The sequence below is a fragment of the Narcine bancroftii genome, chromosome 11, assembly GCF_036971445.1.
Source record: "Narcine bancroftii isolate sNarBan1 chromosome 11, sNarBan1.hap1, whole genome shotgun sequence".
NCBI classification, from domain to species: Eukaryota; Metazoa; Chordata; class Chondrichthyes; order Torpediniformes; family Narcinidae; genus Narcine; species Narcine bancroftii.
This window is the reverse complement of record NC_091479.1, coordinates 104,556,519-104,579,306: the sequence shown is the minus strand read 5'-3', so window position 1 is coordinate 104,579,306 and position 22,788 is coordinate 104,556,519. Positions and strand designations below refer to the sequence as shown.

General features: G+C 48.1%; 1 protein-coding gene across 4 annotated transcripts in view; it reads left to right on the top strand.

Annotated features, from left to right (window-relative positions):
• mybpc1 (myosin binding protein C1) overlaps window positions 1–22,788 on the top strand; it is a 101,064-nt gene that overhangs the window by 15,424 nt on the left and 62,852 nt on the right. For 3 of the 4 annotated variants that reach the window (XM_069904429.1, XM_069904428.1, XM_069904430.1), the window contains exons 2-4: window positions 1,317–1,583; window positions 19,741–19,782; window positions 21,804–21,908. In XM_069904429.1, coding sequence (XP_069760530.1) covers window positions 1,317–1,583; window positions 19,741–19,782; window positions 21,804–21,908 — 414 coding nt within the window. Of the gene's footprint in view, window positions 1–1,316; window positions 1,584–9,245; window positions 9,430–17,806; window positions 17,826–19,740; window positions 19,783–21,803; window positions 21,909–22,788 lie in introns of all 4 variants that reach the window. The other variant, XM_069904431.1, reaches the window with a different exon arrangement.

Below are 22,788 nucleotides of genomic sequence, written 5' to 3'. Positions count from 1 at the left end.
CCCGCGCTGTCTGTCAGGTGTGTATTTGTTCTTCCCATGTCCGCCTGGGCTTCCTCCCACTGTTCAAAACATACAGGGGTGGTAGGTTGATTAGGGTATTGAGCAGCACAGACTCGTGGGCCAGAGGGCCTGTATCCCCAAATTAAATTTTAAAAGGAATTAAAATCTACCAGAACGTTCACTTCTGTGACAGACAAATCTGCTTATTTCTTGTGTATTACTGTTGATAACATGTACAGAATCAGCTGTGTCTTTGCGCTTAGTTCCACGTGTAAATGCAGTACCCAAACATGCTGGAGAAACCCAGCAGGTCAGCCAGCATCCATAGGAGATAAAGGGTAACCAGAGTTTTGGGCCTGAGCCTGCAGTGCCCATAATTTAAATCTGCCTTCCTTTTATTCTATTCTCCAACCGTTCTCAATGGTCCCCAATGGTCTCCCCTTCTACTTATGCCCAATTTTGCCACCCCCTTGCCTACCTATTGGCTCTCCCCCACACATGTCATCACAACTCCTCGCTCCGACCCCTGCGCGCGCATTACTAATGGCGGCCAGCTTGTGCATGCCTTCCCACACACGCCACTCCGAATGAATAATTCATAGCACCAGTCGCAGGTAAGTACGAGCCTTTCGTCACGGTATCACGATGATCTAGTTTAACTTCACGTGTGATCGACTGTTCTGATGTTGCTGTGGTGTGAATTCCATCTCAATGATGTGTTACTTATCGGCCTCAATCCAGGGAATATTAATTGGGATTAAGAACCAAGGGGACAAAAGAATGAGGGCAACACATCGATGCAGCTGGTGGAGACACCGCCTTCCGCTGTTGATGTGGAATTTGCATGTTCCACGTTTCCCCCCAAGAGATCCTGCTTCCTTCCATGTTCCAAAAGACATTGGGGTTGGTGGATATATTGGCCACTGTAAATTATCCCTAGTGTGTGGGTGAGGGATGGAATCTGGGGGTGAGGGCAGTCGATGGGAATACGTGGAGAATAGAATGAGATTAGTGAGCGATGGTGCAAGATTTAGCTGATGGAAGCCAGTGGTCCTCTCCATGTTTGACTCTTCGTGAACTCTGAGCTGGAAGCACCTGGTTGTTTACTCATCCAGAACCAAAGTATCTCACAGCGCTGCTGACAAATGCAAAGGGGAGCAAGTTGGGGGTAGGAGGAGTGAAGGGTGATGGGTTGGGTGGGTGATTTGAGAAGACTCCTTCTGACATCCTGCAAACTCATCCAGGGGAACATTGTTTTTTTTGGAGCGGAGATCGGTTGGGCACGATGCAGTGTGACAATGGTTTGTAATCCACAGCGTCGGCCTTCATCAAGAAACCAAAGACCTTGGAGGTGACAGCTGGGAATCCAGCAGAATTTGTGGCAGAAGTAGGGAAGGCAGATGCCAAGGTGAAGTGGCAGAGAGATGGCAAAGATATTCAAGGGAACGAAAAGTACACGGTCACGTCGGAAGGAGCACAACACAAGCTGATAGTGAACAACGTCACAAAGGAGGATGAGGTGGTGTACGCAGTCATCAGTGGCGCCTCTAAAGTCAAATTTGAACTCAAAGTCAAGGAAGAAGGTAGGACTGGAACAGCAGTTTATTTCATTCATTCTGTTGTTCAAATATTGTGGTCTGCTATTCTCCCTTTCCCAGTTTTAGCACAGGGCTTTCAACTGGAACCATTCACCCTGTTCCCCTCTCCATAGAGACTGACTGACCTGCTGGGTGTTTCCTGAACCATTCACCCTGTTCTTCTCTCCACAGACACTGTTTGCAGTGTTCTCTGTTTTTATCTCGGGTTTTCAGCAGCATTTAGATTTTTGCTCGCAGCCTGATCACTATTGATCACATGTGAGATGCTTATTGATACAAAGCTGTGATGTCACATGACATAACCTATGCAGTTCTGGTCACCGCATTACAGGAAGGTACTGAGGGCTTTGGAGAGGGGACAGAAGAGGTTTACCAGGATGTCGCCATGTTTCGAGGGTATGAGCTGTGGGGAGAGGTTGGATAAACCTGGGCTGTTTTCTCTGGAGCAACAGAGGCTGAAGGAAGATAGAGGGTCATAAAACTATGGTTTCAATAGGATGGACAGTCAGAGCCTTTTCCCCAGGGTACAAGCATCACACACGAAAGAACTTGTGCTTAAGGTGAGGTTGAGGAAGTTTAAGGGAGATGGGGGGGGGGCGGGGGGGGCAATACTTTACACAGAGTGGTGGGTATCTGGAATAGTGGTGGATGCACATGTAATAGCAGTATTTACGAGACTGTGGGGGAAAGGGGACCCAGCAGGTGGCGGTGTTACCTATGGTGGAGGGAGGGGAACCTGTAGGTGGTGGTGTTACTGTGGGGGGGGAATCCAAGAGGTGGTGGTGTTATCTGTGGGGGAAGGGGGATCCAGCAGGTAGTGGTGTTACCTGTGGGGGGGGGACACCTGTAGGTGGTGGTGTTACTGTTGGAAGGGATCCAGCAGGTGGTGGTGTTACCTGTGGGGGGGGGGGAACCTGTAGGTGGTGGTGTCACCTGTGTGGGGGGTGGAACCTGATTGTGGAGGTATTATTGTGGGGGAAAGGGGATCCAGCAGGTGGTGACGTTACCTGTGGTGGTGGGGGGGGGGGGGGGGACCAACAGGTGGTGGTGTTATCTGTGGGGGAAGGGGGATCCAGCAGGTGGTGGTGTTACCGTTAAAAGGGATCCAGCAGGTGGTGGTGTTACCTGTGGAGGAGGGGAAACCTGTAGGTGGTGGTGTAACTGTGGGGGGAGGGGGAATCCAGCAGATGTGGTGCGTCCTGCTCCTGTTGCCCTTGTTCTCCGCTGTGGTCGGGTTGGCTGGTTTGGGATCTGTCCTATGGTGGAGGGAGGGGAACCTGTAGGTGGTGGTGTTACTGTGGGGGGGGGAATCCAAGAGGTGGTGGTGTTATCTGTGGGGGAAGGGGGATCCAGCAGGTAGTGGTGTTACCTGTGGAGGGGGGGACACCTGTAGGTGGTGGTGTTACTGTTGGAAGGGATCCAGCAGTGCTGTCCCTTCAGCCCACCATGTTGTACTTTGTGTTGGTGTGGCCTGGCCTGGGTGAGCACTCCACTCCAGTATAACAGAGACTGCTACTCCAATCTCCATCCCACCCCATGTCCTGCCTGGTAGAAATAACTAAAATGCTGCTCTCCAGTTCCTGCCTCGTGTCCACCCACAAAATATAATCACTCTGTTATTGGCAGCTGTGCCCTCAGCTGTCTAAGGCATGGAATTCTCTCTGTAATCCGCCTCATCCCTCCTTCAGAGATACAAATGGAGGAATTAGGTGCAGGAATAGATCATTCTGCCATTAAGTCATTGAGTTCTCCAGCACAGAAACAGGCTCTTCAGCCCAACTTGTCCATACCAACAAAGGTCATCTCATTCAGCCCATATCCCTCCAAACCTTTCCTACCTGTGCAAATGGCCTTTGACCATGACAACTGTCTCCACCTCCACTACTTCCTCAGGCAGCTCGTTCCACTTACCCACCACCCTCTAAGTGAAGAAGATGCCCCTCAAGTTCTCCCTTAAATCTCTCCTCTCACCTTAAATCAATTTCTCCTTGGTTTTTTCATCTACTTGGGGGATAAAGATATGCAAATATATGCACCTTATCTGTGCCCCTTATAATTTTGTAAGTCTCTAAACGATCCCTCTATCAGCCTCCTACACATCAGGGAGAAAGTCTCAGTTCCCCAAACTCTCTTCCAACTCCAGATGGTTCACGAATCCTTTGTTGCCGTGTAATATTACATGGAATTTGCTTTCGAATGCCATAGTGCAGACAGATTCACCATCGGCAGAAATTGGCTGAGGCTCCTTACAGTCTGAAAAAGAGAAGGAAAAGAGCCCCCCCAAGTCACCGAGTGTCTGTGGATTTGCCTCCCGCCCCTGCAGCCACAAAGAGTCCAGTCCAAATCATCGGCAGCCCGAGCTCCAGATCCAAACCTCTGACATGGTCAGGGACCCTTCGGCCCCCTCTCGCATCCTGGTTCTGAAACCTGGTACCCGTTCAGCCAGTTTCCAGCAGTCCGCAGCCTGGTGTGAATCCCATGACCGCAGTTGCCTGCAGCCCTCAGCTTGTGCAAGTTCCTCGCCTCGAGTCTCCAACAGCCCACAGCCTGTTCTTCAGCTGCAGAACCCTTCACTAGTCCGCCGCTGTGGTCACCATCCCATGGGTGGTCTCCTCTGCTTTTCCTTCTCAAACGGGGAGTGGTCTCCCCATTTTCTGTACCAATCCTCTGCTTCCCTGGAGTCTGCAACCCCTCGAGGCTGCTGCCATCCACAGGCCCTGCTTTTTTTTTTTGCCACCTTGGGCCCGGACCCCGAGGTCGCATAATTTTAATAAAATCGTCGGCTCCATTAACAGGCTGTTTTAAAGCACTCGAGTCCCAGTAACATCCTTGTAAATCTTTTCTGTACTTTTACAGCTCACTCTCCCATTCTGTGAGACCAGGGCTGACCTCCCCACCTCCGCCTGCCAACAAACCCCCAGTAAACTTGCGCCCACTTGCTTAACAAGAATAATTTATTTTCTGCTTTGAAGATTCGGTCTCTTTTGGAAGAGAGTTCCAAAGATGATGGTACGCCTGATGTCCAAAACAAATTACTGGTACCTCTTTTTTTAAACAGTATTTTAGAATCCTCCTTGTTGAACTCACCAGCTCTAAGGTGGTTTGTTGAGACAATTCATTTCTCCCAGTCTGATAGTAAGGGATCCTATCACCACTGGATAGATTTGTATATATTTGCATATCATTATAATGATTGGCTGAGAGCCGTAGCCACACCTACTGGCAGGTCATAAAGAGCTCCTCCTCACCAGACCCAGGTCAGTCTGGACTGGTTGACCTCGATGTACTATGCTCCAGTCTTTTGTTAATAATAGCCTTGGTTTGAGTCAACAAGTCTTTGAGTCATTCGACACGCTACACCCAGTGACCACCTATTTCAATCCCCTGTCCCAGTTCCTTGCTGGCCTGTCTGTCCATGGTCTCATGCATGGCCAGACTGAGACTGCCACAAATTGGAGGAGCAACACCTCACCTTCCATCTGGGCCTCCTCCAACCAGATGGCATTGATATCAACTTCTCTGGCTTTGGTTAAACCACTCCCCCCCCGCCCCCCCCCCCCCCAACTTGTTCCCCGTCGCCTTCTCCCAGCTTCGTTTCTCTCTTCTCCTATGTTGTTTTACATACAGATTGTGTGTATTTTCTGTTCTGAAGTGTCTCCCTACCTTCTGGAAGTGGCCTCTCACACAGGAATGAAAAACTCCAAATATCGGTATCACTCTGTGAGTGCAGACAGAAGGCCTGAAGGGGGGTGTTTAAGGAGGCTGGTCGTCCTATTCATTAGCCCGTTGTTCACGGATCACCTGTAATTCAGTTTAGACTGTAGGTGATCCGTGAAAATAACTTGGGGTCGAGGAAGTAAAATGTCGGAATGGGAATGAGTCCTTATTCTCGTTCTGATCTTTTTACACAGACTGTGTTCTGGGAAATTGGGAATAATTTCCTAGATTGCAGCGGCTGTGTGTATATATAAAAAAAAACAACAACATATCTATTTCCTTTCACACAGAAATGATCAATTCTCACCTCTCCCCTTATCATATCCACTTAACACCTGTTGTTGGTCTGGACTCCTCCCCCAGCCGACTCTGTCTCTATTCCGAGATTTCCTGTTTCTTGTTCATTCTTTCCTTGAGGAAGGGCTCGGCCCAAAACATCAGTAATATACCTTTGTCTCCTTTGGACACTAAGAGACGGGCCGAGATCCTCCAACATTTTGGTGTGTTTTTACTACAATCACAGTGACAGCAGACTTTCCTGTTTCGAGACAATACAGTGGAATTGGCCAGGGGTTTGTTCGGGGTTGATGTAAAGTTATCACGCCTGAGGGAGAGTGATATCTCAGAACAAATGCAGCAATGTGTGTTCTATATTTGTCAGCAAGGCATGGACAGGGCTCTCCTCCACTACTACCTGCTTGCTCTGGGTGACATTCTGCCACAACGTTCAAGGTGGGGGATGCATGTTAATGAATTACAAGTTCCTCATTGGAGACCTGTGCAGGATAAATGATGGCTACCAGGCCATCAATCAAGGGCCGTAAATCAGTTGCAATTGAAAGGCTCGTTCAGATATTGCCAAGTGGAATCTCAATGGAATGTCCCATCATTCTATTCCTTTTATCCACATATTTAGGTTGGCCATAATTGTGTTTGTGCTCTTCCTGCGGCCTGTAAGTCAATGCAGAAACTCAAAAGCCAGCAGGATGCAAGAGGTTGTTCTGCCCATCATGTCTGCACTAGCTTTTTGAAGGAGCAGTTGTGGTTAGCCCGGGAATGCCTGTTTTTGTCTGTGGCTTCTGTGAACTCCCTGACCACCAGCACTTGCTCAACTCAATCTCAAAATGAACTGTGGAATTCACTTCTGATCCTGACTTATCTCGGAGAGAAGACGCTCACAGGTCTCCTTGCATCCCCTGTCATGTCTAGTCAATGGTTTTAAATCCATGACCTTCAGATGTTGGCTCACTCCGTCTCAGCATAGACAGTTCCTCTGTTGCCAGTGCCCCTCGTCATCCTTCCGTCACTGACAATTACCGAGCTTCACTGTTCCCCCCTCACCTCACTCCAAGCATGCTTCTATGTCCCAGGTCAGTCTGTTCCCCAATCACATCCCTCCCATGTAGTCCCACCTCAAGCCTCCAGGAACACATATTGCCTCCAACTCTCACCAGACATATATACAGCACAGTAATGGGTCATTTCGGCCTACAGGCCTGTGCCATCCAATTGCACCCAATCGATCTTCAGGTACGTTTTAGCCTTGTGAACATATCACATGAATGTAACAGCAAGAAGTGGGCAAAGGTACCAGCACTATTATATCAACCTACTATGGAGCTCTACCTAGAGTGTCCTAGCCGCTGCATCACGGTGTAGTACAGTTACTACAGAGAAATGGATCGGAGGTCAATCCACAGGACCATAAGAGTAGCAGAGAGGATCACTGGAGTCTTCCTTCCCCCGCCATTAATGTGATCGATCGTAATTGTGTCTGAAGAGGGAACAGAAAATCGTTGAGGACCCTTCCACTCCGCAAACAGCATCTTACAGCTGCTCTCATCGGGGAAGAGATACAGGAATATCAGAGCCAGCACCACCAGGCCGAGGAACAGCTTCTTCCCACGGGCAGGGAGGATGCTGAACGACCAAAGGAACGGGTCACACTGACCCCCCCCCCCCCCCCGAGACTTTCGTATTCACAAAACTATTTATTTGTATGGATGAAATACTTGTCCTGCATGTGTATCGTTTGTCTGTGTGTTAAGTCCGGGTGTGTGTCTGTGTGTTTTGCACCGAGGACCAGAGAACGCTGTTGGATGTACTCGTACAATCAAAAGACAACAAACTTGACAAGAACTGAACCTTTTTTCCAAACTCAGGTCTCACCCTGTTCCCCTGGGTGAGGGAGAACACCAGAACCTTCTTCTGAGTGTCATCTTTTCCAATTTAAATGAGCAGTTTGTGGGATGCTGAGCTTCAGTACTTGACCCTTCCTCAGGCTCAGTTGGCTTTCGGATAAACCTCCTGTCTCATTAATATTGATCCTTTGCTTATGTTCCAGTTCCCTGGAAATTCAATCCGCAATTATTCAATGTCAGATGAGGTTCTGGGCAATGTATTTCTATTCTTGCAACCAGCTTGTTGGAGCCTTATGGTCTCAAAGGAGAGGGCACTCATCATGAGAGCATTGCCATCATCTTTCGCGTTAGTCTTGTCATCACCTACTAGAACGTGTCAAAGTAAACAGGCCACTAAAAGCTCCAACAACCTGTCGGCTGGTCTTGACTTACAGGGCAACTGGGACACGCAGAGCACTGGGATCAGGTCAGGAGCATTGAGGATTTAATCTTTTCCCATGTGGTCAATAAGCTAGAATGGTCTTGAAGGGAAAGCATCTCCATTTAAATAAAAACAGCAGGGAGGTTTTGTAAGAATGTGCCGCAATGATTTAATGTTTAATCGGCCCCACTGTGAAAGGGCGCCGACCTTCATCCCACAGCTAGTGCCAAGAACCACACTGAATTAAACTGTGATTGATGTAAAAACTCAACGCTGGAGAAACTCAACAGGTCATACACTGTCCTTCATGTTGCAAAGGTAAAGATACAGAACTGGCGTTTCGGGCTTGAGCCCTTCATCACAGTTTGGAAAAAAGTCGGCAGGCGTCCGAATAAAAAGGTAAGGGGGAGGAACATGGTCCCACAGGCAGGAAGTAATAGGTGGAGAATGGAGGGAGGACACAGCAGCAAACAGGGAAAGGGGGGATGGCTCTATGAATGGAGAGGGAATGGGATGGGGAGCTGAGGGAAAGAAGACAAGGGGAAAGGGAAGGGAGGGAGAACAGAGAGCAGGTTCGCTGACACGGGAGAATTCCCTGCTTATTTCCATCTGGCTGAAGAGGGCCCAGACAGAAAATCAAGTGTGGTACTGTCCCATCCATAAATTGGAGGAACATGAGGCCATGGACAGACATGTGAATCTTGGTGGGATCAGTTTACCGATGTTGTCAGCAGCACTTGTACCTGAAAATCATTATAAAGGACCCCCCACCACCCTGGTCACTCCCTCTCTCACTGCCACCTTCAGGCAGAAAGTATTGAAGCCTGAAGAGCTGACCCTCTAGGTTCAAGGACAGTTTCTCTCCAACAGTGATCAGGCTCTTTAACCTCCCTTTAGTACACAAATCAGGGACCTGCTCGGACACCACGAGGCCTATCTACACTATTCCAAAGTCACCTTTTTGCTCTAGGATTACTGTGAATATTTATGATCTATCTTGTATAGTTATTTCCAAGTTAAAGAAGCAGAAGCAGGCCATCAGGCCCATCGAGTCTGTTCCATTATTGTTTCCTTCAATTGTGGGAAGAAGCTGATCCTCAGCCTGGTGGTGCTGGCTCTGATCCATCTGTATTTCTTTCCTGATGGGAGCAGCTGAAAGCTGCTGTGTACAGGGTGGAAGGGGTCCTCGCTGATTTGCACAGCCTCTTCAGACAACAGTCCTGGTAGATCACGTCGATGGGGATAGGGGAGACTCCCGTGATCCTCTCTGCCCCTCTTACAGTCCTGTGGATTGACCTCTGATTTACTGTGAGTTTGTTTTGACAGTGGAGAAACCAATGGGTGTGATGTCTTTGATGCTCTTTGCAGATGGAAAAGGAGCTTCGGACAGTCAAGCAACGCCGGCTGCGCCCGCCACGCCGGCTGCGCCCGCCACGCCGGCTGCGCCCGCCACGCCGGCTGCGCCCGCCACGCCGGCTGCGCCCGCCACGCCGGCTGCGCCCGCCACGCCGGCTGCGCCCGCCACGCCGGCTGCGCCCGCCACGCCGGCTGCGCCCGCCACGCCGGCTGCGCCCGCCACGCCGGCTGCGCCCGCCACGCCAGGTGTGCCCGCCACGCCAGGTGCGCCCGCAAAACCAGCTGGTGAGTGAAATGATAACAATCAAAAACGACTGGCTAGAGGAACTCAGTGCGATGAGCGACCTCCATTGGGAGTAGCTTCCAATTGCTCTCTTGCCTCCCCCATCCCTCCACGGACACTGCCTGACCCACTGAGTTTCCTCTCGGGAAAAGAACTGAAGGTTCTAGGGGTCAAAAGTAGGTGCGATGGGAAGTAGCCTCGGTGTTCAGGATTGCCTGCAATGAGTGTAATTGAGCAGAAAGGGCCTGTACTGAGCCAAAATTTAACCATCTCGGCTTTTTATCATCTTAGGTTGTGATTTAAGCGTAATTAATTTAAAAAGACGCCAAAGGAGGTCAAAAGCTCCAAGCTAGAATAGAGCATTCTCAGTAAAATTAACTCCTAGATACTGTCAGTGAAAACAGGCGGGGAGAGATTCACTGACTTTACAAACATATTGTCCACGCCTGCTGTTCCAAAGAAATTGGTTTTGTAATAAAATAATCACAGTGGTGACCAATTTATTTTCAGAACAGGAAGTGGATGTTCCAGCAAGCCCGGCAGGTAAGTGGACCCTGTTGTGATGGTACACCCACATCCTATTAACCCTTGGTGGAAGAGTCACAGTGGGTCAGGACACCCAGCTGTGTACCACTGTTTGACACAGAAATGCTGGAGAAACTCAGCCAGTCTCACAGTTCCCACGGGAGGTAAAGATAAATAACCAACATTTTGGGCCTGAGCCCTTCTGAAGATATATACCCGACGTTTCAACCCTGAGGCTCAAAACAACAGGTAAATATTTTCAGAAGGGCACAGGCCTGAAACATCGGTAAAATATCTTTATCTCCTGTGGACACTGCAAGATCGACTGAGTTTCTGCAGAATTTCTGTGTTTTTACTATAATCACAGCATCTACAGACACTCGTGTTTCCTGCCACTGTTTGACTAACGGGATTTCTCATCTGTTCTACTAACAGGAGTCCCCTCCAGCTCCCGATGATGCTGGGGGTTTTTTTGGTTATTTTGGACGGGTCCACTAAACTGTCTTCATATCTCACAGCCCTCGTCCAACGTTTCACACTGTGGAAATCATTACCTGCTCCGAGTGCTGCACCCTGCTCCAGTTATTTCTATTATCACACAGGTTAATGCAAGGTCTGTGGACTCGTCTACCTTCTGCAGGCAGTGAGATGCTGGAGGAATAGGGGTCATGAGCGAAATGTTGGCTGACCACCCCCCCCTCCCCCATGAACCCTGTCTGACTTGCTGAGTGTCTCCAGCCTCTCACTGTTTGCCCAGGACTCCAGAACCAAATTTTGTGTTTCTCTGTTGATCTATCTTCTGATTTGGTGTCGTGTAACATCTGGGAGGAAAGTAGAAAAACACTTAATGGAGAAAGGTCTGAGGTGTTGCTCTCTCTGTCTCTGTCTGTCCATATCCCTGTCACTCTCTCTCTCTCTCTCTCCCGCATCCCCCCAACCCCCCCTCCCACCACAGTGTAACTTTGATGTTGTTTTCTTTCTGAAATCGAACATTTCCTTCTCTGCTGTTGTTCCACCCTCCAATCTCATTGGTCAATGAGGCACAATGTTGTTTGGGTCTTTCACTTGGATGGGGGCGCCCTTCCCCCCATGTACCAGACCACACTTCCTGCGAGTTACAGCACAATTTCCCAGCTGTAGCTGAGCAAGAATGTTTTATCCAATGAGGTGTCTGTCCTCAGAAAACCATGAACGTGGAAATGCCCCAAATAGCCGTATAGAGCATATTCCTTTGCGGTGAAGAGTACGGGTAAGATCAGCTCCCATTGAAACTTGTGCACCTTGAGGTAGATGATCCTTGTTGGGATCTGGAGTTAGCTGATTTAGCGATGCTTTTTGCCAACCTGCGGTCGAAGCTGAAGTTTGGATGGCCAGACCCTACGTTCCGGGATTTGTACTCACTCCACAAGGTTGCTTCACCATCCAGAACTGCTGAAATGGAGCCAAACTCTTGGGCTTTCATCCAAAGAACCCAGACTCTCCAAGGCAGAGTTTATTGAGGTCCTGTGTTGTCTGGGGGCACCAGGAATGAGGCTTTTGCTTTGCTTGTCACCTGCATGTAAAGGAGATGCAGCAAGAGTACAGTCAGACTCCAGTGAGCTCTCGGCAACCACTGCAGCTCAGCCGGGTTAAGACCCCATGGCTCTGGAGCACATTAATACTTGAGCTAATTGCTTCGCCCAACTACCCTCTGCCTGCAACCTCGCTGCATTAAATCATCAGCGAGTGAAATATTAGTTAGTGGGATGCTAAAGCATCTCTGTTCATTGTTCGTTGTACCCCACTCACTTGGGTCCACTTTTCTGCAGCGTGGTCAGTTCTACCAGCGTGTGACACAGGGGCCTCAGTAGGCTGATCTCCCTGGCAGACAGATCTCAGTGCTAATCAGCTCCCCCACCACTCAGTGCATGGTTTGGAGACTGAGGGATAATTTGTATCACAGCTGTCATCTATTCTGCCTGTTTGGGGTGGGGTGGGGGGGGGAGAGTGTGTGCATTTATCTGTGCATGTGAGTCGGTGCACATACATGTCTACGTATGTAGGCTATGTGTCCATGTGTACTTTGTATCATGTTAGCTCTCCAAGGCCAGTCAGAACACGGTCCTGTTGCTGAGGCCGATGAGGATCAAACAAAGGTTACACCACCATCACAAGCAGGAGGTTAGACACTGTGTGACCAGTTACAATCCCTGACTCCGTGGATTAACTGTGGGGCGACTAACTCTGCATTACTGTGGAAGTGAATGTGAGAAACTTATTCTAAGACTGAATTATATTTATTCATCTCTGGATAAATAAATTCTACCAGATTGAACCCGTTATTTGCTGGGTCTGACCCTCGATAACATTGAAATGAAATAAAGGGTTTATTTATTTCATTACAGGTTTGAAGAACTCTTGATCCAAATGTCTTTAGGACTGATTAATTGCTTGAAAGAATGAGCTGGCCAAATGTAACAGAGAAGGATGGATAATTAAAGCGGTGAAGCCTACCCATTCCCATGCCAAGGTTTCTACATTGTAGATCCTGAGACAAGGCACCCTCTTCCTGAGGACAAAGTGATGGAAGAGGTGGTTTCTGGCCTAAAGTATGAGAGACTGTTTTTGGATAGGATCTGGGCAACGTCACTGGCAGTATTTAACACAGAACATTACAGCACAGTACAGCCCCTTCGGCCCACAATGTTGTGGCAACCTAAAAGGAATGAAGGGATATGGGGAAAAGGCAGGAAGGTGAAGTTGAGTCGATGATCAGATCAGCCATGATCACACTGAATGGTAGAGCAGGCTCAATGGGCTGGATGGCCGACTCCTGCTCATGTTCTTGTATAAACTCAAAGACTAAATGTTCCCTCCCTCATTACCCACTATTTTTCTTCCATCTATGTGTCAAAGAGTCTTTTAAATGTCCCTATTGTACCAGCCTCCACCACCACCCTTGGCAATGCATTCCAGTCACCCACTACTCTGTGTTTAAAAATAAAATTACCCCTGACGTCTCCCCTAAACATCCTTCCATTCACTTTTACACATGTCCTCTGGTGTTTGCTGATCCTTCTCTGGGAAACACACACAGACTGTCCACTATAACTACGCCTCTCATAATCGTGTAGACCTCAATCAAGACTCCTCTCATCCTTCTACGCTCCAAAGAGAAAAGCCCCAGCTCTGCTAAACTTGTCTCATAAGACACATTCCCCAACATCCTGGTAAATCTCCTCTGCACCTTCTCTGTAGCTTCTGCATCCTTTCTCTGTAATTTAAGATTTAAATGTAGACATACAGTACAGTAACAGACCCTTCTGGCCCACAAGCCCGTGCCGCCCAATTACATCCAATTAACCCCTGTACGTTTTTGAAGGGTGGGAGGAAACCAGAGCCCCCACAGGAAACCCACGCAGACATGGGGAGAACGTACAAGCTCCTTATAGACAGCGCGGGATTCGAACCCTGGCCGTTGACGCTGTAACAGTGTTGCTCTAACCACTAAGCCAACCATGTCACCCCTTCAATGAACTTCAATCAAGGTGGCTGGAACTGAATGCAGCTGTTGAGATTAGATGTCAGGCTACAAATGGGCCCATTGATTAGAAAGGAGATGAACAAATTTTTATTGAACTTTTCCCTCTTTCTTCTTGCCCAGAGAGGTAGGGGTGGGGGGAGGGCATTAGCAGCTTGACCAGTTGCATCAGTGTCGAGACTCTCTCTGGACTGCAGCTGTACTTTGACAGGACAAATGGGTAACATGGTCTGGTTTGACACAATGGACCAAGGCCACAGTGTATTTAGTGTCATGGTATGGGAGATTAGGTTTCCCCTGCTCACAGTCATGCCCGGACACATAGCATGTTTATAATTAGGTCAGACGCCTGTGTGTTGGATCACTTGGCAGCGCTAGGGCAACAGATTAGGGGGTGGTCGTAAAGGGGAGGAATTCGTACCTCGTGAGGCTGGGTCACTGGGAGAATTTAAACAAAGAGAATTTTTCTAAGATCAGGGAGTGAGGAACTGGCATTGAAGAGGAGACGAGACTTGGGACAGATCAACCAGGAGTGTATTGAATAGTGAGAGTGGCTGAGTGGTCTCGCTCCAGGTCAAATTTAATTAATATAATGATGTGGTCTGATCTACTCAACACAGCACTCAGAGAGCTTGTGTTGGCATCTCTACCTCCACACACCTTGAGCACAGATGCAGCTGTGGATATGGAGGAGGTGGGGACTATTATGACATTTGGATCGGAATGGATTAGAGGATTATGGACCCAATGGCATTAGCATGGATGAGCTGGGCTGAATGGCCTATTTCCATGCTGTACACATATTTTGGGTAAATCATTAACGAAAGGTGACACTCAGACAAGAGAGTGAAGCAAGAGTGTATTGTCCTTTGTCAGTTAGCTATGGATGAACCTAAGGGAATTGTGCTCTGTCCTGTTGAGGGTAACAACATCAAAGTCCTACAGCTTGGGAAACAGGCCCTTCAGCCCAACCTGTGCATACTGACCAAAGGCGTCCCACCCAGCTAGTCCCTTCTGCCTGTATCCCTCCATAGAACATTACAGCACAGAAAGCAGGCCCTTTGGCCCTTCTAGTCTGTGCCAAACCATTTTTCTTCCTAGTCCCCTGACCTGCACCCAGTCCATAGCCCTCCAAACTCCTCTTAACCATGTACCTGTCCAAATTCTTCTTAAATATTAAAATTGAGCCCACTTTCACCACCTCAGCTGGCAGCTCGTTCCACCACTCTCTGTGTGAAGAAGTTCCCCCTAAACTTTTTCCCTTTCACCCTTAACCCATGTCCTCTAAACCCATCCTTTCCATGTATCTGTATAAAAGTTTCTTAGACATTGCAATAGTACCTACCTCATCTACCTCCTCCGGTAGCCCGTTCCACACTCCCTCCACCCACCCTCTCTGCATAAACAAAAGTCACCCCTAAATCTCCCCGCTCACCTATTCCCCTACACTGGGAAAAAGTCCTTGTGCATTCCCCCGCTCTATTCCACTAGTGTGGAGGAGAATGCACTAATGCTGATCACAGACCACAGACTGAGTGCCAGAACAGCCCAGGGATATTTCAAATCAGGGGAACAATGGGGTTTCTGGATCAAAGGTTAGCACAAAATATTCACTGATGAGCTATTCTCCTGCTTTGCAGTAGGAATAATCAATTGAGGCAGTACCAATCTTCAATCGGAATATTTCCTGTGAAGGGTGACACAGTTGTACCAATCTTCAATCGGAATATTTCCTGTGAAGGGTGACACAGTTGTACCAATCTTCAATCGGAATATTTGCTGTGAAGGGTGACACAGTTGTACCAATCTTCAATCGGAATATTTGCTGTGAAGGGTGACACAGTTGTACCAATCTTCAATCGGAATATTTCCTGTGAAGGGTGACACAGTTGGCCTACCGGTTAGCGCAACGTGGTTACAGCACCAATAATCGGGATTGGGGTTTGAATCCTGGGCTGTCTGCGAGGAGTTTGTACATTCTCCCGTGTCTGCGAGTTTTCCCCGGGATCTCCAGTTTCTTCCCACCATTCAAAATGTACTGGGGGTTGTAGGTTAATTGGGTGTAATTGTGCAGCACGGGCTCGTGGGTCTTAAGGACCTGTTACCGTGCTGTACGTCTAAATTAAATTTAAGAATTAATGACCATTCATTTAACCACCAAGGTTCACATATGACTCAGCCACCCCTGTATGATGCACCACACTGTTTACAATGGCCTTCTCTTTTTTATGTTGCACGTCTGTGTGTGTGTTGTGTAATGTTCACGTTTTCAGAATAGGTTTATTGTCATGAACATGTCACAAAATGTGTTGTTTTGCGGCAGCAATGTTGTACAGAACAAGGTGCAAGATTACTTTAAATTATAATTCCGTAAATTTTTAAAAAAAGAGAAAAAATGGGATAGTGTCTAGTTCATTGTTCAGAACTCTGTTGGTGGAAGGGAAGAAGCTGTTTTTGTGCTGAGTGGTCTCGCTCCAGGTCAAATTTAATTAATATAATGATGTGGTCTGATCTACTCAACACAGCACTCAGAGAGCTTGTGTTGGCATCTCTACCAGAGATGAAGAGGGCATGGCCTGGATGATAGGGGTCCTTGAGGATAGAGGCTGCTTTCCTGAGACACCCCCCTCTTGTAGATGTCCTCGATGGAATGAAGACTGAAAGCACTGGCTGAGTTCAGAACTCTCTGTAGCCTGTTCCTGTCCTGTCCATACAAGGCAGTGATGCAACCAGTCAGAATACTCTCCACGATACACCTGTAGAAATTTACAAGAGTTTTTGGTGACGTACCAAATCTCCTCAAACTCCTAATGAAGTACAGCCTCTGGCGAGCCTTCTTCGTAATTGCATTGACAGGAAGGCCGCAGAATGGTTCTTCAGAGATGTTGACCCCAGGAATTTAAAGTTCTTGACCCTCTCCACTGCTGACCCCTCGATGAGGACTGGTTTGTGTTCTCCTCTTTCTCCCTCCAGAAATCCATGATCAATTCCTTGGTTTTTCTAATGTTGAGTGCAAGGTTGCTGTTGTGGTTACACCATTCAACGAGCTGATCTATCTCCCTCCTGTACACTTCCTCGTTGCTGTGGTCTGTGATTCTGCCACCTCTTTTAATTCATTTAACCCATGTGTTGGCAGAGCTCCCAGTGACCTCCCCCAGCCAGATGCTTAGACAAGAGCTTATTATTGGTAACACCAAAGAGGGGCAATTTAAAAGTAAATTTTAAGACAGTAGCATTTGAACTGATGTTTTTCCCCTATTGATAATTCTTTCTTTGAGCAGAAGAAACCCTTAGTCCTCAGCCATCCAATGAAACCCAGGGTGAGTAATATTTTTCCTGCTCATTCTCATTATGGAACTAGACAAGTGAAGGATCCAGTTGGGTTACGATGGATCGACTGAGGGGATCTTCCAATCGAATGAGAGATTGACCAGTGGAACAAAGGTTGCCTTTTTCCCTGTTCAATTTATCTCTGGGGAGATAAATCCTCTGAAACTGTAGAAGCTTCGGCCAACCTGTGTTAACTTGTCGAGCCCTCCACCTTGGCACCTGTGCCCATCGTAGCAGTGGGCAGTTTGCTTGCAATGGATCGGCGCTGGTATTGTCAAAGGGAGGAAACTTTAGGGTGCATCGAGACACTCAGTGAAGGAGTGGAGAGGTACTGGGTGCGTGAGGGAAAGGGGCAGGGACAGGCCACGAACAGCATGATGGGAGTCTTGGGGCAGACTGAGCCAATCGTGCCAATAACAGCAGAGAAAGAGGCTGTTCAGCCCTTCAAATCCATGCTGGCTCCTTGCTGGACTGCATTATCAGTGACAAGAATGCAAAGACCTAACAAATTAGGTGCAGAAGTAGGCCTTCAACCTGTGGCCCTGTTTCATATGGTTGTAGGTGATCTCACCTAGAGGGTATACAGCACAGAAACAGGCTCTTCAGCCCCACTCATCCATGCTGAGCTAGTTCAATTGGCCTACATTTGACCCATCTCCCTCTAAACTTTTCTATCCAAGAATCTGTCCTTTTAAACATACAAGCAGCTCGTTCCACAGACCCACTACTCTCTGTCACTCAGTTCCCCTTTAAACCTTTCTCCACCTCACCTTCAAGCTAAACCCTCTCATTTTGGACTCTCCTACCCATGGGAGATAATCTCTTCCTCCAGCAGAGATGTAGGCCAGATCACTGCATGTATTTGAGCTGGAGACAGATCACTATTCGAAAGATGAAAAAATTGGAGGTAATAAGGAATGGTGCAGAAGAGGAGGTTGGTGTGGATCTGCCATGATCGTATAGAATGGGGCAGTTGTGGAGGGCAAAGTGGATTCTTCCTCTTTGTAAGGTGTCAGAGGCACTTCGGAATGTCATCGAAGACTCTCGGAAACTTCTACCAGTGGACCGTGGAGAGCATTCCAGCTGGTGGCATCACTGTCTGGTGTGGAGGCGCCAACTCTCAGGACAAGAATAAACTCCAGAGGGTTGTGAACTTGGCCTGTGACATCACTGACACAGACTTCACTCCATCAAGAACATCAGCATGAGGTGGGGTCTTAAAAAAGCAGCCTCTACCCTCAAAGACCCCACCACCCAGGCCAGGCCCTCTTCACTCTGCTACCATCAGGGAAAGGGTACAGGAGCACAAGGACAGCTTCTTCTCCTCTGTCCTCAGATTCATGAATAATCAATGAACCAAAGACATGGCCTCACTTTTCGTGCACTGGTATTTTTATTTTTTATAGTAATGTAAGATGGTTATAATATGAATGTTTGCTCTGTGACGCTGCCCCAAAACACTGAATTTCATGACTTGTTCATGAAAATAAATCCTGATTCTGATCTGGGCTTTTCTCAATATCCCTGACTGGCCTCAGGATGGTAGCAGTGAGCCACTGCAGTCCATGTGGTGAAACTGCTGCCAGAGTTTATGGGGGGAGGTGGGGAAGAGAAGAGATTAAAATATTCACCAGTGTGAGATACTGCACTGGGACCCTGTCCCATCCCTCTCACATTGTCCTCGTTACACTGGCTTCTCTGTTACATTTCCCCAGACTCAAGAAACAGTTTCAACCCAAAACTTTGACCATCCGCTCTTTCCCTCCATGGATGCTGCTCAGCCTGCTAAGTTCCTCCAGCAGAATGTGGTTTTGACTTCAAAACTTAGATGGCTGGTGGCTGGGAGAAGGATGGGCCCAGAGATATCCAAAGGAAGGGTGCACCCATGAAAACCCAGCTGTCCTTTGGCATGGTGTGACCAGTCTGTGCCGGAGACATTGACCTGCAGGCTAAATTTAAATTTTGACATTCAGCACGGTAACAGGCCCTTACCGCCCACAATCCCATCCCTCCCAATTGACCTACAACCCTGGTGTGTTTTGAACGGTGGGAGGTTTCTCGTGAGACAGATGAGTTCACTATGGGACAATGTAGTACCTTTCTCAGTGAAGCAGGAGAGTGCATGGAATGAGGACACCTACTGTCCTCTCACCCCTTCTAGGCCTTCCTGCCCCCCACCTGTGGCAGAGTCTGCAGTTCCCACAATGCCCTTATCAATTCCCCCCCCAACCCCCAGGACCAGTGGGAAAGAATCTCCCTCCATCTGAGTGGTTCTTGAGAATTTCTTCAATGCCAACAGCCACAGTTCCTTCAAGAACAAATAGGAAAGAAAGAGGATGGAAATATAATGGTTTCACCAGCAGGTGCTCTGGTTCCAAGCTTCATATTGACTTTGGAGGCTACAAATTCCTTTTGTAACCAGACGAGTTAAGGACCAAGGGGTGTGGAGATGAAGCAGGATCAGGGGTCTGAGGTCCCATGATCAGCCATGATTGTGTTGAATGATGGAGCAAGCTCAAGGGGCTGAATGGCCTTTTCCTGCTGCTATTTTCTACGATTCTCCAACAACAAAAAGATTTCTCTCTGAGACTCTGCTGGTTACAGCCCTGGCAGCATTAAAATGGAGAGCGATATTCCCATCTCCTGTGAGCGTTGGTTTGAATTGGCCAGAAGAGGCTTTGGTTAACATGCCCTGTTTGAGAGGAGAAGATGAAGGAGATCACCATGATGTGTGGCAGAGCAGTTGGAGGGGGAGATGGGAGGAGTTGTGTGATCTAGCAGCTGGTGTTAATGCTAACATTTCTGTGTGACTTGAATACCAGTTTGACCAGTATCTGTTCCCAAAACAGATGAGAAGTCTCTCGATTCTGCCTCAGCCAGGAAGGACTCGGGTATGTCTGCTGGGAAACGACCTACCTCACTACTTGGGCAACACAGGTGGCAATGCATCCTCCGGTTTACATGGTTCAGTTCAGCGGGGTACAGTGGGTCTCGTAATTGTACTCAATTCTACGCGAGAGTAGGTTGACATAGGGTAGCACAACATCGTGGGCTGAAAGGCCTTTACTGTGCTAGAATGTTCTATGTTGCCAAACTAACCAGCCATCACAGCTTCTTAAAGTAACAGTGCCCTCACCAACACTAGTAGCAGTACATAAAGCCCACACGAATAGACAAACACTTTTTTTGGATTGACACGGAACATGGGACCATATAGCACAGGTCCTCCAGCCCACCTCCCTGTACACGGTCCATATCCCTGCGCACCCTGCCTATCCTGGTATCTGTCTCAATGCATCTTAAACACCACGATGGTATCTGCTTCCCATAACCCTGTCCCACTCCCAGGGACCCACCACTCTCTGCAGGGGAGAATAACTTGCTCCATACATTTCCTTTAAATGTTTCCCCTTCTCACATTAAACCTACGTCCTGTCTTGTGTGACTTTACATTCTGGAAAGGGGAGGGTGGGGAGAAGTCGCTGACTGCCTACCCTATCTCATCAGTTTATAAACCTCCATCAGGTCGCTCCTCAGCTTCGATACTCCGGAAACCTGTCACAGATCGTACAGCACAGAAATAAGCCCTTCAGCCCATCTCCCAGCTGGTGATGATGGCAGTCCTTGGCACTGGCTGATGAATCCATACTCCTGTCCAAGAACTTGCCACAGGGGAACCAACTACAAGCTCTCCTGCAAGCTGTGGGTATCTGTGGGATCAATCACCTGTGAAGAATCTCTTCTCCTCCACTGCTCCTTTGACATGGATGAGCCACCCTCGCTGGCCCTCTCTCTTGAACCCATCAGACCACAAGACCTAGGAACAGAAACAGGCCATTCAGCCCATTGAGTCTTCCCTACCATTTAATCATGAGCTGATCCGTCATGAGCTGATCCATTTTCCCACTCAGCCCCCTGCCCAGCTCCCTCCCATAACCTTTGATACCCAGACTAATCAAGAACCTACCAATCTCTGCCTTAAATATACCCAATGACCCAACCTCCACAGCCTCCTGTGGCAATAAATTCCACAGATTCACTTCCTTCTGGCTGGAGAAATTTCTCCACACCTCTGTTCTAAGCAGACGCCCCTCTTGTCCTCGACTCTCCCACCATGGAAAACAACCATTCTACATCTACTCTGTCCATGGCTTTCAACATTTGAAAAGGTTCATTGCGATCCCACCCATTCTAAATCCAACAAGTACAGGACAAGAGTGTCAAATGTCCCTCATATGACAAGCCTTTCATTCCCGGAATCATCCTAGTGAACCCCTCCACATCACTGCTCCCTCTGAGGCAGATGACAGGGGTGGCCCTGTCACAGCACGGCAACACCACAGGGCCAGAGTTACATCAAATACATGCAGATCGGAGCTCCTGATGGTGGGGCTGGAATTGAAAGTCCTTGCAGCCTCCAAATGTCATTCCTGCCTTTGACATTATCCCAGGTCCCCTGCAAACAAACTTCTGCCTGTAACCTTCAACTTCCAGCTGTTTTGACACGTGACCCACGATTGTCGCCTTCCTTCGGGCACCCTGACGCTCCCAGTGAACCACATCTGCACCAGCAAGATGTTCCTCTTCCGATGGTGATGCCTTGTTCAGTTTGCGGGGAAGGATGCATTGCCGCCTACGTTCCCGTGTGATTGCTGAAGTCCGAACCTCAAATCTTTCTTTATCTCATTCAGGTTGGTGCTGTGTAACACAAAACGGTCCTTTCTCATTCTCATCGATGTCATCATCCCTAACCAACATCACCATGACTGAAACTGGATCCTTTACCCCTGGCTAACCTGTGTTTTAACAGCACGATTCACGGAGTTCGCAGGAGGGGCACATACACTAAACAATAGGGGACATTTTGGTATCGCCATGCAGATTATAACACCCTTTCTTTTACTTTCTGAAGTGTGGTCGTGTGGAGAGGGGTCGACAGAGGAGGCAGAAAAATTGGAGGATTCCAAAAAGTCGAGTCTGTTTGTGGAGAGGCCCCAGACCGGAACTGTCACTGTCGGTGAGTTCCCAGTGTCGGGTCAATGAGAGTCATAGAGTTGCTCAGGACAGACACAGGCCCTTTAGCCCAGCACATTTATGCTGATCTGTTCACACTAATCCTATTGCTTGCATTAAGACCATATTCTTCTTATTCATTCAAGTATCCACCTCAATGTTTCTGGATGTAGTAATTGTATCTGATACCACCAGATCCTTGATGGGCTTGGTGAGCAGATTTCATCAAATTCATTGGTTGGTTGGTCTCAACAGTTCTGCTGTTCCCTATTCTCATTGCTGCAGACCCTTTTGCCCCAGTGCTACCAACCCTCCCAGGGTAGTCCTTTCAAAGATTTCAACCCAACTTCTTCTTCAGAATTGATGGATAAATCCCCAGGGTCTGACAAGGTATTCCCTCGGTCCTTGAGTGAGGCCAGTGTACAAAATGCAGAGGCCCTGGTGGGTTTTTTAAATGTCCTTAGCCATGGATGAGATGCCAAATGATTGGCAGGTAGCTCATGTTGTTCCGTTAAGAAAAGCTCTAAGAATAATCTAGAAAATTATAGGCCAGTGAGCCTGATGTTGGTAGTGGGTGAGTATTTTGATAAACACAGACTGATTAGGAATAGTCAACATGGTTTTGTGAGTGGTAGGTCATGTTTAACCAATCTTGTAGGGTTTTTTGAGGAGGTAACTCGGAATGTTGACAAAAGAAGGGCTCTGGATGTTGACTACATGGACTTCAGTAAGGCCTTTGACAAGGTCCCACATGGGAGATCAGACAGGAAGGTTCAGACGCTCAATATTCATGGTGAGGCAATAAATTGGATTTGACAATGACTGGATGGGAGAAACCAGAAGGTAGTGGTAGATGTTGTTTCTCAGACTAGAGGCCTGTGACT